General features: G+C 45.8%; 1 protein-coding gene across 1 annotated transcript in view; it reads left to right on the top strand.

The window, feature by feature from the left end:
• The window catches only part of CCDC146 (coiled-coil domain containing 146), a 139,057-nt gene that overhangs the window by 6,198 nt on the left and 117,797 nt on the right, over positions 1 to 15,062 (top strand). Inside the window, exon 2 of the mRNA XM_087722275.1 lies at positions 6,554 to 6,776. Coding sequence (XP_087578401.1) covers positions 6,570 to 6,776 — 207 coding nt within the window. The 5' untranslated portion in view covers positions 6,554 to 6,569. The remainder of the gene's footprint in view (positions 1 to 6,553; positions 6,777 to 15,062) is intronic.

The following is a 15,062-nucleotide window of genomic DNA, read 5'->3' as shown; positions in this document are numbered from 1 at the left end:
TCCGCGGTCGTATTTGTCACGCTGCTGCTGATGTCACATACGCGCTTTAATCGGACGCGCTTTAGTGGACCGCTGTTTTGACGGGTCACATCTTTAACAGTTCACGCTCTCTTCTTGTATATGTATAGGTAGGTATATGCTAACAGAATAACAGAGTTGGAAGGGACCTTGTAGGTCAACTAGTCCAACCCCCCGCCCAAGCAGGAGACCCTACACCATTTCTGAGAGATGGCAGTCCAGTCTTGACAGCTTCCAGTGATGAAGCTCCCACAACTTCTGAAGGCAACTTCTGTTCCGCTGGTTGATGGCTCTCATTGTCAGAAAATTTCTCATCTCTAGGTTGAATCTCTCCTTGATCAGTTTCCATCCATTATTCCTTGTCTGGCCTTCGGGTGCTTTGGAGAATAGCTTGACCTCCTCCTCTCTGTGGCAGCCCCTCCAATATTGGAAGACTGCTATCCTGTCTCCCCTGGTCCTTCTCTTCACTAGACTAACCATGCCCAGTTCCTGTACCCGTTCTTCATATGTTTTAGTCTCCAGGCCTTTGATCATCTTAGATAGATTCAGATTAACAGAGTTGGAAGGGACCTTGTAGGTTTCCAATCCAACCCCCTGCTCAAGAAGAAGACCCTACATCTTTTCAGGCAAGGGGCTGTCCAGTCTCTTCTTAAAAACTTCCAGTTATGAAGCACTCAAAACTTCTGAATTTACTCTAGTTGATTGTCCTCACTGTTAGCAAGTTTCTCCGTAGTTCTAGGTTGCTTCTCTCCTTGATTAGTTTCCACCCATTGTTTCTTTTCTGATGCTTTGGAACATAAGTTGACTCCCTCTTCTTTGTGGTGGCCCTTCAAATACCGGAATACTGTTATCATGTCATCCCTAGTTGTTCTGACCCAGAAGCAAGAAACAAGACTTCTTGTCATGAAAAACCTCTCTGTAAAATGAGGCACCATGGACTTAACCGCGGTCTTGCTTAGCAACGTAATTTTGGGCTCAATTGTGGTCGTATGCAGGGGTGGGCTTCAAAAATTGCAGCAATGGGTTCACTGCCCCGTTGCTGGCGGGCGTGGCCATGGTGGGCGTGGCCTAGGCGGCCTGCTACACCATGGTGGGGAGGGGGTTTTTCACCCTCCCCAGGCTCCAGAGGCTTTCCTTGAGCATCCGGGGGGGCGAAAACAGCTTCCCCCAAGCTCTGGAGGCCATCCGGAGGCTAGAAACAGCCCCGTTTTTGGACTTCCGGAACCTCCAGTAGGTCTCTCCCCCCCCCTCGAGCCTTCATGTGGGCCCTGCACTTACTTTGCGTGATGAATGGGCTGCATAGAGACTCCTGGGAGGGGCAGGGTGGGGTGGGCGGAGCCAGCCAGGGGTGAAATTTGGGGGTTCGCCAAAGTGGGTAGAATCCTAGGATCACCCAAATCCATGCGAACCCCCAGCAGCCCACCCCTGGTCATACCTCGAGGACTACTTTGAAGCCTTAGCTCAGAGATGGCGAACCTTTTTTGGCTTGCATGCCAAAAGCGGGTGTGTGTGTGTGTGAGTGCACACCCATAATGCAATGCGCACAACACCAGCACACATGCGCGCATGATCAGCAGATCCATTTTTGCTGTGCTTTTTTCACCCTCCCCAGACTCCAGAGGCTTTATAGGACCCTGGGGAGGGTGAAAATGGCCTCCCCTACCCCCCCTCCGGAGGCCCTCCCTGAAGCCTCCGGAGCACAAAAAAACAGCCCCATCTGGGAACGGATTTCCAGTTTGCTCGTAGGGCTGGTTTTAGCCCTCCAGAGCCTTCCCTGAACGCTCCGGAGAGCAAAAAACGACCCTACGAGCAAACCGGAAGTTTGTCCGTAGGGGTGTTTTTCATCCTCTGGAGCCTTCAGGGAAGCCTCCTGAAGCCCCCTGAAGGCTCCGGAGGGCTAAAACCGGCCCCACCAGCAAACTGGAAGTACGCTCCTGAATTTCCGGTTTGCCCGTAGGGCTGGTTTTTCGCACTCTGGAGGCTTCAAGAAAGACTCCGGAGGGCGAAAAATGGCCTCAAAAGAAGGCCAAAGTCGGCTGGCCAGTGTGCGCATACGTGCTGGCCAGCTGACAGGGCAACGCCTCGCGTGCCCTGACAAATGGTTCCGTGGGCCACCTGTGGCATGCGTGCCATAGGTTCCCCTTCACGGCCCTAGCCAATTGGGAACCTATTATGTGAAGAATAAGTCTCCTTGTTGTGAGATTAGCGTTCGAGGCGTAACTTTGAGCTTTCCTGCTTTATTAGGCATGGAGTTAGCGACTTTCCCGTATTTGCCTTGGCGTATAACTGAACCCAGATTCCGCTGGCATTGTTTTGTCCACGAGGCTGTCCAATTTTAAAACCGCTTGCTTTGATTTTATCAGTACTTTTATTGCTCTCTTGGAATGAATAGAGTATTATGTGCCTTTGTGCTGTTCTGTTTTTGGATATGCTGCCTTGGGAAGAGGTTACCCTTTAAGAGAGCTCAGAAAGGTTTAAAGTACATGTTTCCCCCAAAATAAGATAGGGTCTTATTTTCTTTTGAATCCCAAATAAGCACTTGGCCTTATTTTTGGGGAGGTCTTATTTTTGAGGTGCAGGAGGCGGCGAGTGTGGTCACCTCATGGCTGCTGCTGTGTTGCAATATTTTGGGGAGGGCTTATTTTTGGAGGGGAGGGCTTATTTTAGTGCATGTGGTCAAAAGCCCAATTGGGCTTATAGCAGTAGACTTATATACCGCTTCATAGGGCTTTCAGCCCTCTCTAAGCGGTTTACAGAGAGTCAGCATATTGCCCCCAACAATCTGGGTCCACATTTTACCCACCTCGGAAGGATGGAAGGCTGAGTCAACCCTGAGCCGGTGAGATTTGAACCGCTGAACTGCTGATCTAGCAGTAGCCTGCAGTGCTGCATTTAACCACTGCGCCACCTTGGCTCTTATTATCCAGGGAGGTCTTATTTTCAGGGAAACAGGGTAACTATGGCTTGAGATTTTGTCCGCCTTAGACAAAACAGCTGGATGTTCATATACCCATACACTCATTTAGTAGAGTCCTGTATGGGACCCAGTGGGTCAGTGGCTAAGACGCTGAGCATGTTGATCAGAAAGGTTGGCAGTTTGGCGGTTCGAATCCCTAGCGCCGCGTAACGGAATGAGCTCCCGCTACTTGTCCCAGCTTCAACCAACCTAGCAGTTCGAAAGTATGTAAAAAAATGCAAGTAGAAAAATAGGAACCACCTTTGGTAGGAAGGTAACAGTGTTCCATGCGCCTTCGATGTTTAATCATGCCGGCCACATTACCACGGAGACATCTTCGGACAGCGCTGGCTCTTCGGCTTTGAAACAGAGATGAGCATCGCCCCCTAGAGTCAGGAACGACTAGCACATATGTGCCAGGGGAACATTTACCTTTTAAGTTGTATTTAACCCAGTGGTGGGTTGCAAATATTTCTACTACTGGTTTGGGCTCACTCCCGTGCACACTTGCCCGCATGCATGCACAGAAGCATGCGGGCAGGTGGGTGGGGCCTCCTGCCGCTGCTACTACTGGTTAGGCAGCCCAACACTGATTTAACCTCATTGTACCAAATTCAATCAGTTACGTTTTAGAGTTATTTTCCCTCCTGGCCAGCAGAATATTTACTTACTGGGTTTTTACAGTATTGGATTGCACAATGTTCATTTTGGTTCCATTCTTATAAATGTTACCGTAATTCATTTACAATTTTTGTGTGTTTTTTGCTCCTCTGTTTGGACTCTTCTTTGGCTTGACATCCAGCAATAGTAATAGCAATAGCAATAGCAGTGGACTTATATACCGCTTCATAGGGCTTTCAGCCCTCTCTAAGCGGTTTACAGAGAGTCAGCATATTGCCCCCAACAATCTGGGTCCTCATTTTACCCACCTCGGAAGGATGGAAGGCTGAGTCAACCCTGAGCCGGTGAGATTTGAACCGCTGAACTGCTGATCTAGCAGTAGCCTGCAGTGCTGCATTTAACCACTGCGCCACCTTGGCTCCAGAAGTCCCCCAAAACCAGAATCAAGGCAGAAGATAACGTGCCAAATACAATACAATACAATAGCAGAGTTGGAAGGGACCTTGGAGGTCTTCTAGTCCAACCCCCTGCCTAGGCAGGTAACCCTATACCATTTCAGACAACATCTTCTTAAAGACTTCCAGTGTTGGGGCATTCACAACTTCTGGAGACAAGTTGTTCCACTGATTAATTGTCCCAACTGTCAGGAAATTGCTACTCAGTTCTAAGTTGCTTCCCTCCTTGATTAGTTCCCACCCATTGCTTCTTGTCCTGCCCTCAGTTGCCTTGGAGAATAGTTTGACTCCCTCTTCTTTGTGGCAACCCCTGAGATATTGGAAGACTGCTATCCTGTCTCCCCTGGTCCTTCTTTTCATTAAACTAGACCTACCCAGTTCCTGCAACCGTTCTTCATATGTTTTAGCCTCCAGTCCCCAAATCATCTTTGTTGCTCTTCTCTGCACTCTTTCTAGAGTCTAGTTTATGTAAGAATAGTAGCTTGGTCTTGCAGGAATTCAGTACCTTCCTATCCAGATCAGATTCAAGGCTCACAGTCAATACAGTCTTGTATTTCAACTATTTTTTTTTTCATTTGTCAATAACCTTTATGCAACTCACAGTATTACATAATGCTTTGAATTCTGTAGGAGGCATGTTCCCCCCCCTCCCCAATTGTTTAGAGTTTTTTTTTAAATTCCTAAGAAAATGCAGCTGTTATAAGTCTTGCTGGAAGAGCAAAATGCCCCTAAGGATAATCCAAACTGTATTAAAAGCCAATTTATACTTGTTGTTTTTAAAGATTTCACTGACCCGTAATCATGGCGTCTCTCACAAAAGAAAAACTGGAGTGCGTCCTTAATATGATGTACTAGGCAAATAAATTAATTCAGGGGGTAGCAAGTCAATTTAAATATATTGGGAAAAGTTGCAAGCTCGTATTTTATTTCATCTGTTAAGGCCTGCATAGCACCAGTGGCTTTGATCTCTTCCTGTTAGACAGTTGAGTTTTGAACCTCAATCATCCTTAAACCTTCGCTATCAGCTTATGTATAATTTTTGACAGACAGGAAGTTGCAATTGTCTAAAACGTTATCTTGATTGCTGACAACTGGAAAGTATTTGTGGACTTTTGAGACAGTTATCAGTTCTGCTTATTATGATGCAGTTTCTAAACTCAGTTACAGTTTAGAACAATTTAGGACAATTAAGGTCTTACATTAATTTTTTTTTTAAAAGAGCCATTCATAAACTGTGTACAGAACACAGATCAACCATTTTTTGATCAATTCTCTCTATCACAATCTTCTCTCTGTCTCTCCCCCCTCCCTCCCTCCCTCCTTCCCTCCCTCCCCCTCCCTCTCTGTCTTTGTCTTTCTCCCTCCCTCACTCCATCTCCCTCCCTTCCTCCCTACTCCCACTTTTTCTTTGTTTCTCCCTTCCTCTCCCTCTCCCTCTGTTTCTTTGTCTCTCTTCCTCCCTCTCCCTCAATCCCTTCCACCCTCTCACTCCCTCCCTCTCTTCCTCGCCCTCCCTTTTTTCTTTGTCTCCCTCCCTCCCTCCTTCCCACCTCCCTCTTTCTCTCTCTCTCCCCCCTCCCTCTATTTCTTTGTCTCGCTCCCTCCCTCTCCCTCAACCCCTCCCTCCCTCTCACTCACTCCCTCTCTCCCACCCCTCTCTCTTTTCTTTGTCTCTCTCCCTCTCTCCTTCCCTCCCTCCTTCCCTCCCTTCCACCTCCCTCTCTGTCTGTCTCTCTCCCCCTCCCTCCCTCTATTTCTTTGTCTCTCTCCCTTGCCCTCCTCTTTCCCTTCCACCTCCCTCTCTTTCTCTGTCTCTCTGTTTCTCCCTCTCTCCCTCCCTTTCTCTCCCTCCCTCCCCCTCCCTCTGTCTCTCTGTCTCAGTCTGTCTTTCTCTCCTGGTTTTTAATCATATGCTCAGTCTCATCAAGCCATTGATCCCTGGTTTACATGTCACCCTCAACTTTCAGCCACAAACGAGCCCAAAATTCCTGTTGCTGAGACATTTGTTAAGTGAGTTTTGCCCCATATTAGGACCTTTCTTGCCACCATTGTTAAGTGAATCACTACAGTTGTTAAGTCAGTTCGTTAAGCGAATCGGGCTTCCCCATTGACTTTGCTTGCGAGAAGGTGGCAAGAGAGGTATTCCCATGATCTCGGCTGTGACCTGTGACCGTCATAAAGAGGAGTCAGTTGCCAAGCATCCGAATTTTGATCATGTGACCACGGGGAGGCCGCAGAAGTCGTAAGTGTGAAAAATGATCCTAGGTCACTTTTTCCCCCCATGAGGTAACTTCGAATGGTCACTAAACGGACCGTTATAAGTCAAGGACCACCTACATTTCGACCTTAGTTCTTCATTTCATGCCATTTGTTTTGGGAAAGGTGCTAATGATTCAATAACCCCCTTTCTGGCATTGAAAAACTTTTCAACGAAGTGTCAATTTCTAATTCATTCTGGACCAAGAGCCGAGAGTTAAATTGTGGGACGCTTGATATTTTGCAGAATTCCAGAAAGGAAGATGAACGGCTCGGAAGAGGAAAAGCTTTCTTCGTCCAGTGAGTCAGAAGGCGAGTATGATGCCGATGCTGAAGAAGGCGAAGGGGAATCTGGGTCGGAACCAGAGAACCCGGAAGACCGTGTTTATGCCATGGCGCCAACGGTCAACATTCAGGACGAAAGTGCCGTTGACGTCGAATCCTGTCCTGCATTTGTGTATCTCAATGAGGTAAGGTTGGCAATAATGGCGAATATCTGTGGCTCAGGTGTGGGATGAGGGTGACGGTTCCGATTAACAGAGTTGGGAGGGACCTTGCAGGTCATCTAGTCCAACCCCCTGCCCAAGCAGGAGATCCTGTTTCGTTCTGCGAGCTTGTGGGTTGGTTTCCGAACCTTTCATTACCAGGCTGGGTCTTCTGACCGAGGCTTCCCCAGCAGCACGAAACCGAGTCCCCGTCCCGATAAACTCCTTTTATTGAATTGACTGCGAATTCCTTTCCTCTCCCACAGTCTTTCAAGATGGTTCACAATTACCGACCTTTATCAGGTTTGGAGAGCGGCCAGGGCGATATCTTTCAGACGCCGCAATGCTTGGCAAGAATGCAGGAATGAAGTAATTGTCTCCTGCAAACTCCACTCCCCTTTCCTCCTCTTTTATTTCCTCTGGGAGGGGCCATTCACCATCCACCTGTGCCCTTACTCCCCAGTTGACCCCTGTCCCTTAGCTGTTCCCTTCGTCCGGCAACTCTGCGCATGCGCACACTGGGAACAGGCCCCAACTGTTCTTCTGCCTCACTGATAACCGACTCTTAAGGCAGCTGATAACTGTCAGACGCTCCTGGCCCCCTCTCTGCCTCCAACGCAGAACACTCCTCAGACCCTTCCCCAGACACCAGGACTGGTCCATGTTTCTCCCCAATCTCCTTACTGTCCAGATCTGCTGCCAGTTCCATTGGGGGGCCACAACACTGGATAACATCTTCAGCAGAATTTAGGGGATGTCCGTGTCGGTGTTCTTCTGTTCATAAGGTTATGGGTGGGTCAAGTGAGGGGCTTGTGATGGATTAGATGCAATTCATCAGTGGGAGTCTTGTGATGGGGAGGTTATGTCCGGTGAGGGTCATTAGGGGGTGAAATGCTGATTAACAGAAGTCTTGCTTGGGTTGGTTGAGAGTCAGCACTATCTCTGGTTGGCTGTGTGGTTGATTTGGATTCTGAGGGATTCATAGGCTGGTTGTGAGTCAGTGTGTCTGTTGATGGGATTGCTTGTGGAAGGCCAGGCTAGGTCACATCTTCACTGAAATTCAGGGGATGTCAATGTTCTTCTGTTTATAAGAGCTTCAGGTGTGGGTGTGTCAATCAGGGTCTTGTGATGGGTGAGATGTGAGTCATCAGTGAGTCTTGTGATGGGTCTTGTGATGAGGAGATTGCATCAGATGAGGGTCATTGGGAGAAAGAGTGCTGATTGGGGAGTGGCTTCCATTGGTGGGTTTAAGTCGGTGTTGTTTCTGGTAGATTGTGTGGTTGATTTGGATTCTGAGGGCTTCGTAGGCTGGTTGTGGGTCCATGTGTCTATTGATGGGATTGCTTGTGGAGGACCAGGCTTCGATGAACTCACGAGGGTGGCGGAGTGATGTAGTGTAGCCGATGATTTTTGTGTCGCTCCAATTGAACCGGTGCTGTTTGGTGTCGGTGTGGGTAGAGATGAAGGATTTGGGATCGTGGTGTTTGACGTCCAGCTGGTGTTTGTGAACCCCATTTTTAAATTGATGTCATAAATATGTGTTCTGACGCCCCTCTATAAGGTGAGTCATGCCGACACAAGATTACCGCTAGACAATTTATTCACAGTAAATTAACACACTGATAAGACTTTGGCAGCAACCCAGACTTCCACAGATAAGAAATACACATGAGAGCTTCTCCAGCTTTAGTATAATAGTTGTGTCCTGCAAACAGCCTCCTCCCAAAGTCTCTTCTTATATACTCTCTTGGGAGGAGCTTAATCACAACCGCCTGGCCCCAATTATCTTCTGTATCTCCGTAGTTGCTGTCGGCGCTTATCCACCCGTCTTTGCCTGGCATCTGGGACTAACTCGCTTAGCTCCTCCCCACTGCTCCAGGGCCTGATGTCAGGGACAAACTCCCTTTGGCTTTCACCGCTGCTCCATGCCTCAGGTGCCTCCTGGTGGCCAACCAGCCTCTCTGGTCCCTGCTCGGAGTCTGAACCCTGTCCAGGGTCCTCCACATCTTCCAGAGCCGACTCATAGGTCCCTCACTATCGGAGTCTGTTTGCAGCTCCAACGGCTCCTGCTGGGCCGCAACAAATATGAGTTGCTTGCCAAGCGCCTGAATTTTGATTCCATGACCACGGAAATGCTGCAATAATTGTAAGTGGGGAAAACTGGCATGTCGCTTTTTCAGTAGCATTGTAACCTCAAATGGTCACTACATGAAATGTTGTATGTCAAGGACTACCTGTACCGGAATGATTTATTCTGTATACTTGAAAGTGTGGAAACGTGGAATTTTGCCTGAACCATCAAAGCTGGCAGGTTGACTTCGAGTCAGTCACACTTTCTCATCCCAACTCTCCTCACAAGATGGCTGGAGAAAGATGGGAGGAGAAAAAAGACGGAGCAAGGAATACAGGTAGTCCTTGACCTATGACCATAATTGAGCTGGGGAATTATAGTTGTAAGCTGTGCCAGGTGTTAAGTAGGAACTATGCACCTGTTGTGGCATGTCGACTGCCAGCCCCTTCAGCCGAATCAGATGCAGAGGAGGCATGGGAGTTAGGATCAGCATCAAGAGAGCGCCGAGGGGGAAGAAGGAATGGTGCTATCAAAGAGACCGAGACTCTCCATCTGAGGGTCGTCCATCAGCCCTCAGATGGAAAGCCAACAGCCCCTGGGTCTGGAGGTGGCTGAGGAGGAAGAGGAGGAACAGCTGGGTCCAGTGCCTGATGCGTGGATGCGCAGAAGGCAAAGGAGAGGAGAGCAATGGAAATCTATGAGCCAGTCCTCAGGACAGAAGAGCTACCACTGCTAGCAAAGCCCCACCCTAGCTCTCGGAATAAAAGGCAGGGGACGGAGATGAATAGATATGGCAGACAACTATTCATCTCCCCGCCAGACAGATTTGTTAACCCGCGTTGAGAGAGACATTTTCTTGCAGGGACTGCTGGCGCTCGTAATGAAGGAATCATTGATTTAAATACAATGTCAGGTTTCCGAAAGATGCCCTCATTAATTCATGAGCCTCCAGCCAAGTTTCAAAAGAAATCGTCATTTATTGGAAACACCATTTCGGCAATACCCCATTGCAGCCAGATCTAACCTCATTTAAATTATGGCTGAACTTTCCCCCTGTTTCTTCCCTCCCCTCAGTCTGTGTCATAAATCACATTCTCCATTGAGGTGCGCCTCTCCCAAGCCTGCTGTAGTATTCTGAGATCCGACTCTAGCCAAAGGTATGCATGGAATGCACCCCCCCCTTTCCTCACCCTGACAACTTGATAACAGACACACAATGCTTTATGGGTAGACATACAAAGGGTTTGTGTGTTTGGGGGAGGGGGGTTGGGTCAGAATCGCACCATAAGAAGCAGAACTGATACTACCTCAAAAGCCAAAAAATGCCTTCCAGTTGTCAACAGGCAAGACCGAGTTTTATACAATCGCAACTTCCTGTCAGTCAAAAATTGTACATGAGGTGATGATTAAGACTGAAGGATAACTGACAACGCAATTGTCTAGCCAAGGAGATCAAAGCCAGCGATGCTATCTCAATTCCCTCTCAACAATATAAAAAATACTTGTAACTCCAGTGGGAATGTTGTGAGTAACCGTTTCATAATGTTCTTCATTCTGAGGAAGCAGACAAATTTAAAAATAAGCCTATGTCCCAGAAACCTTGTTGTTCTCAGGAGATTTAAAGGAAATTAAAAATGAAACCATTTAAGTACCCATTGTGAAACTGACACGGATTGATCCCAGCTTCAGCCAAGAAGGAGATACAGGAAATTAACTTGTCCAAGAATGTGGAAATGGAAGTGAAACTGTTTAGAAAATAACACCGTTATCTTGGCACATTGCTTTGTTATGTTGACGCCATGCATTTGACCTGACTGGAATTTTCCTAAGTATTTTGTCTATTAATGTCCCTGTCACACATTTTTAAAATATTCTTTCGGATTCTCCCTTATTAAGACCCAAAAGGGCTTTTTTCAAGAGGCAACTGGACTTTCTGGTTTTTCTTTAAAGTTGAATGAAATTCATCTACATTTCGGCAAGAAAAACGAAATGCACAGGTACAGTATAGGTGGTACCTTCCTCAATAGTAGTAACTGTGACAGGGATCTTGGAGTCCTAGTGGACAACCATTTAAATATGAGCCAGCCGTGTGCAGCAGCTGCCAAAAAAGCCAACACAATTCTAGGCTGCATTGACAGAGGGATAGAATCAAAATCACGTGAAGTGAATACCACTTTATAATGCCTTGGTAAGGCCACACTTGGAATACTGCATTCAGTTTTGGTCACCACGCTGTAGAAAAGATGTGGAGACTCTAGAAAGAGTGCAGAAAAAAGCAAGAAAGATGATTAGGGGGCTGGAGGCTAAAACATATGAAGAACGATTGCAGGAACTGGGTATGTCTAGTTTAATGAAAAGAAGGACTAGGGGAGACATGATAGCAGTCTTCCAATATCTCAGGGGTTGCCACAAAGAAGAGAGGGTACAAACTATTCTCCAAGGCACCTGAGGGTAAAAAAAACCATAAAGTCCAATTGCCTCTTGAAATTGGGACTGCCATGACCTGTATGATTATCTCCGTAGACATCCTTATTAATTGTTAATAGATTTAAACATAAAATATTATGCAGGAACAAGCAACAGAACAAAATCAAGCTAGAGTCTTGGACTTTATTGTTTTTTTTCTTTTGAAGACATTTTGTTTCTCATCCAAGAAGCTTCTATCGCTCTGACTAGATAGTGGGGAATGGAAGGATTTATGGAATGGAAGGATCCTTCGATTCCTCACTATCCAATCAGCGCTGAAGAAGCTCCTTAGATGAGAAGCGAAACATCTTCAAAAGGAAAAACAAGAAAGTTCAGTTGCCTCCTGAAAAAGCACCTTTGGGACAATCGTGACCTGGATGACTGAGAATCTCTACATACTTGGACTTTAAGAGAGCTGATTTCAATAAACTTAAAAAGAGCTTGTGAAGGATTCCAAGGATGAGAATTCTCAAAGTGAAAACAGCCCAAGAAGCTTGGGAAATTTTGAAAAGCGAAATTATAAAAGCCCAGTCTAGCACAATTCCAATGAAGAAGAAAAATAAGAGATCTCAAAAGAAGACAGCATGGCTGCACAAAGAACTCTCTGATCAACTGAAAGACAAAAAGAACAAGTATAAAAAGTGGAAAGAGGGACATATGCAGTATCTAAGGCAGAATATCAACAAATAGCCTGAATCTCCAAAGATGAAGTCAGGAAGGCTAAGGCTCAAAATGAGCTTGCAACAAAAAAAAAAGCTTCTTTCAACATGTAAAAAACAAAGGGGGGGGGGGAATCAAGGAAGTGTTTGGTTCACAAATGGAAGAAAATGGCAAGAAGGTGATGAGCAACAGGGAGAAATCAGAACTGTTAAATGTGTTTTTCGCATCTGTCATTACACAAAAGGAAAAAACCTACAGTCCAACCTATCAAAACAGTATCTCTCAACGTATGTATGTATGTATGTATATGGTGGGATTCAACATTTTTTACTACCGGTTCTGTGGGCGTGGCTTGGTGTGTGTGGTGTGGTTTGATGGGTGTGGCTTGGTGGGTGTGGTGTGGTTTGATGGGTGTGGCTTGGTGGGTGTGGCAGGGGAAGGATACTGTAAAATCTCCATTCCATCCCACTCCAGGGGAAAGTTACGGCAAAATCCCCATTTCTTCCTGATCAGCTGGGACTCGGGAGGCAGGAATAGATGTGGACGGGGCCAGTCAGAGGTGGTTTTTACTGGTTCTCGGAACGACTCAAAATTTCTGCTACCGGTTCTCCAGAACTGGTCAGAACCTGTTGAATACCACCTCTGGTGTACACCCTAAGAGACGCATCTGTTTCTCTCATTGATATACCTGCATGTTGAAATTGACTGACCTCTTTTTATATGCCCCCTTTCCCCAAAAATAAGACCTCCCCAGATAATAAGCCCAATTTGAGCGCATGCGCTAAAATAAGCCCTCCCCGAAAATAAAGTCCTCCCCGAAAATATTGCAACACAGCAGCAACCATGAGGTGACCACGCTCGCCCGCTCCTGCACCTCAAAAATAATAAGACCTCCCCAAAAATAAGGCCAAGTGCTTATTTCGGGGGTGGGGATGGGGTCAAAAGAAAAATAAGACCCTGTCTTATTTTCCAAGAAGAAGCTGGTGAGGTGTTTGCAGTGGGAAAGTAGAAAAGTCTCAAATGAACTTTTTCTCAACGGAAGTACTAGAAATAGCACTGGCTTCTAGTACATTCTAATTGCTAATTGCCAGTGGAGAGTCTTTTTCCTCACGATAAGAAACCAAGCATTGGCACAATTATCAGTAACGTACTAAAAATGTACTTTCCTGTATGTGGGGTGGGGAGGGCATAGAATTAGACTTTAATCCAAATATTTCGATAGACATGCAGGGTTTTGAAAGATTCATGAAAACATTTGCCTGAACGGCAGTTCTGTTTTACGAGCCATGCAACATTCTGATAAGAAAAATTTTCAAATATCCAAAGTCCTGTCTGTGTATTGAGGAACAATGCCTTTTAATTTCTGTTTTTACAGAGATTATAGTCTATTAAATAGCTACAGGTGGTTCTCGACTTATAACAGTTAATTTAGTGACGGTTCAAAGCTGCAATGGCACGCAAAAAAGTGACTTCTGACCATTTTTTCACTCTTCACAACCGTTGGCAGCATCCCCATGGTCACACGATCAAAATTAAAATGCTTGGCCACTGATTCATGTTTGTGACGGTTTCAGTGTCCCGGGTCATGTGATTCTGTTTTGCGACCTTCTGACAAGCAAAGTCAATGTGGAAGCCAGATTCACTTCACAACGGTGTTACTGAGTTAACAACCACAGTGATTTGCTCAAGAACTGTGGCAAGAAAGATAGTAAGGTAAAGGGAAAAGGTTCCCCTCGCATATATGTGCTAGTCGTTTCCGACTCTAGGGGGCAGTGCTCATCTCCGTTTCAAAGCCGAAGAGCCAGCGCTGTCTGAAGACGTCTCCGTGGTCATGTGGTTGCCATGACTAAACGCCAAAGGCGCACGGAACGCTGTTATCTTCCCATCAAAGGTGGTTCCTATTTTTCTAGTTGCATTTTTTACGTGCATTCGAACTGCTAGGTTGGCAGAAGCCGGGACAAGTAACGGGAGCTCGCTCCGTTACGCTGTGCTAGGGATTCGAACTGCCAAACTGCCGACCTTCCTCATTGACAAGCTCAGCATCTTAGCTGCTGACCCACCTCTTTACTTTCCATATGTTAGTTTTATTCAGAGTTTTGCACAACTATCTCTTCACTGATTTTGCTCGCTGCTACACACACACACACACACACACACACACACACACACACACACACACACACACACACACAAACTCTCTCTCTCTCACACACACACACACGTATATCTGGTCTTTTCTCATTCAACTTGGTTGCACACAGCCAATTTAAGTACTTATTTTATTTGTCTACTATTATTGTGCTGGATATAATTCAACATATTACATACACTCAAGAATAAAGATATAAATTCTTTTTTTAAAATTTTTTTAAAAAAAGGGGAATTCTATTGTGTCAGCTGCTTATGTTGTGGTGATAATTGTTGCTCAGTAAAATTTTCTGCCAGTAGTTTTCTCCAGAATACACGATGCGTTTTATATTTGACTCTCTGACTTTTCACAAGAAAAACAACAAATTTATATGCATTCCCTTATACAGAGTGCTTTATTTTTGGGTCACAATGTGGCATTATTTAGGGAATTGCTAGGAATTTTTAAAAAAGGACCAAAGAGAACAATTTAGAAGCACTTCGTTCTTTTCACAACACTGTTTCCAAGATGACATCAGTCAGGCTAAACCTTTCCATGTAACTGCCGCACATTATAAGTGGTCTTTTTCATGAATGAGAAATGACGGATAGAATACAATGATTCCATCAACTCATGATTTTTATTTATTAGGATCAGAAGAGGAGCCTATTTTTTTTCTAATGGTCATCCTGAAATGTCCAACTAATCACAAATTTCCACTGAAACCAGCTACTGTTGCACTGAGTAACATAACTTTCAGTGAAGAAAAGAGACAGAACATGTTCTCCAAATTACAAAGAAATGGAAGTAATAGTGTTGATAATTGAGCTATAACAGATGTTGCCTTAAGCTTTTTCAGTCTATAATTTTATGTCATTCATAGGAGGCAAGATACACACGCACACACATATGGTGCGGTGGCTCAGTGGCTAAGACACTGAGCTTG

The sequence above is a fragment of the Thamnophis sirtalis genome, unplaced genomic scaffold, assembly GCF_051295495.1.
Source record: "Thamnophis sirtalis isolate CommonGarterSnake01/CBP01778 unplaced genomic scaffold, rThaSir2_p1.2 scaffold_9, whole genome shotgun sequence".
Taxonomy (NCBI): domain Eukaryota; kingdom Metazoa; phylum Chordata; class Lepidosauria; order Squamata; family Natricidae; genus Thamnophis; species Thamnophis sirtalis.
The sequence above is the reverse complement of the archived record's forward strand: the minus strand, read 5'-3'. Positions and strand labels throughout refer to the sequence as shown.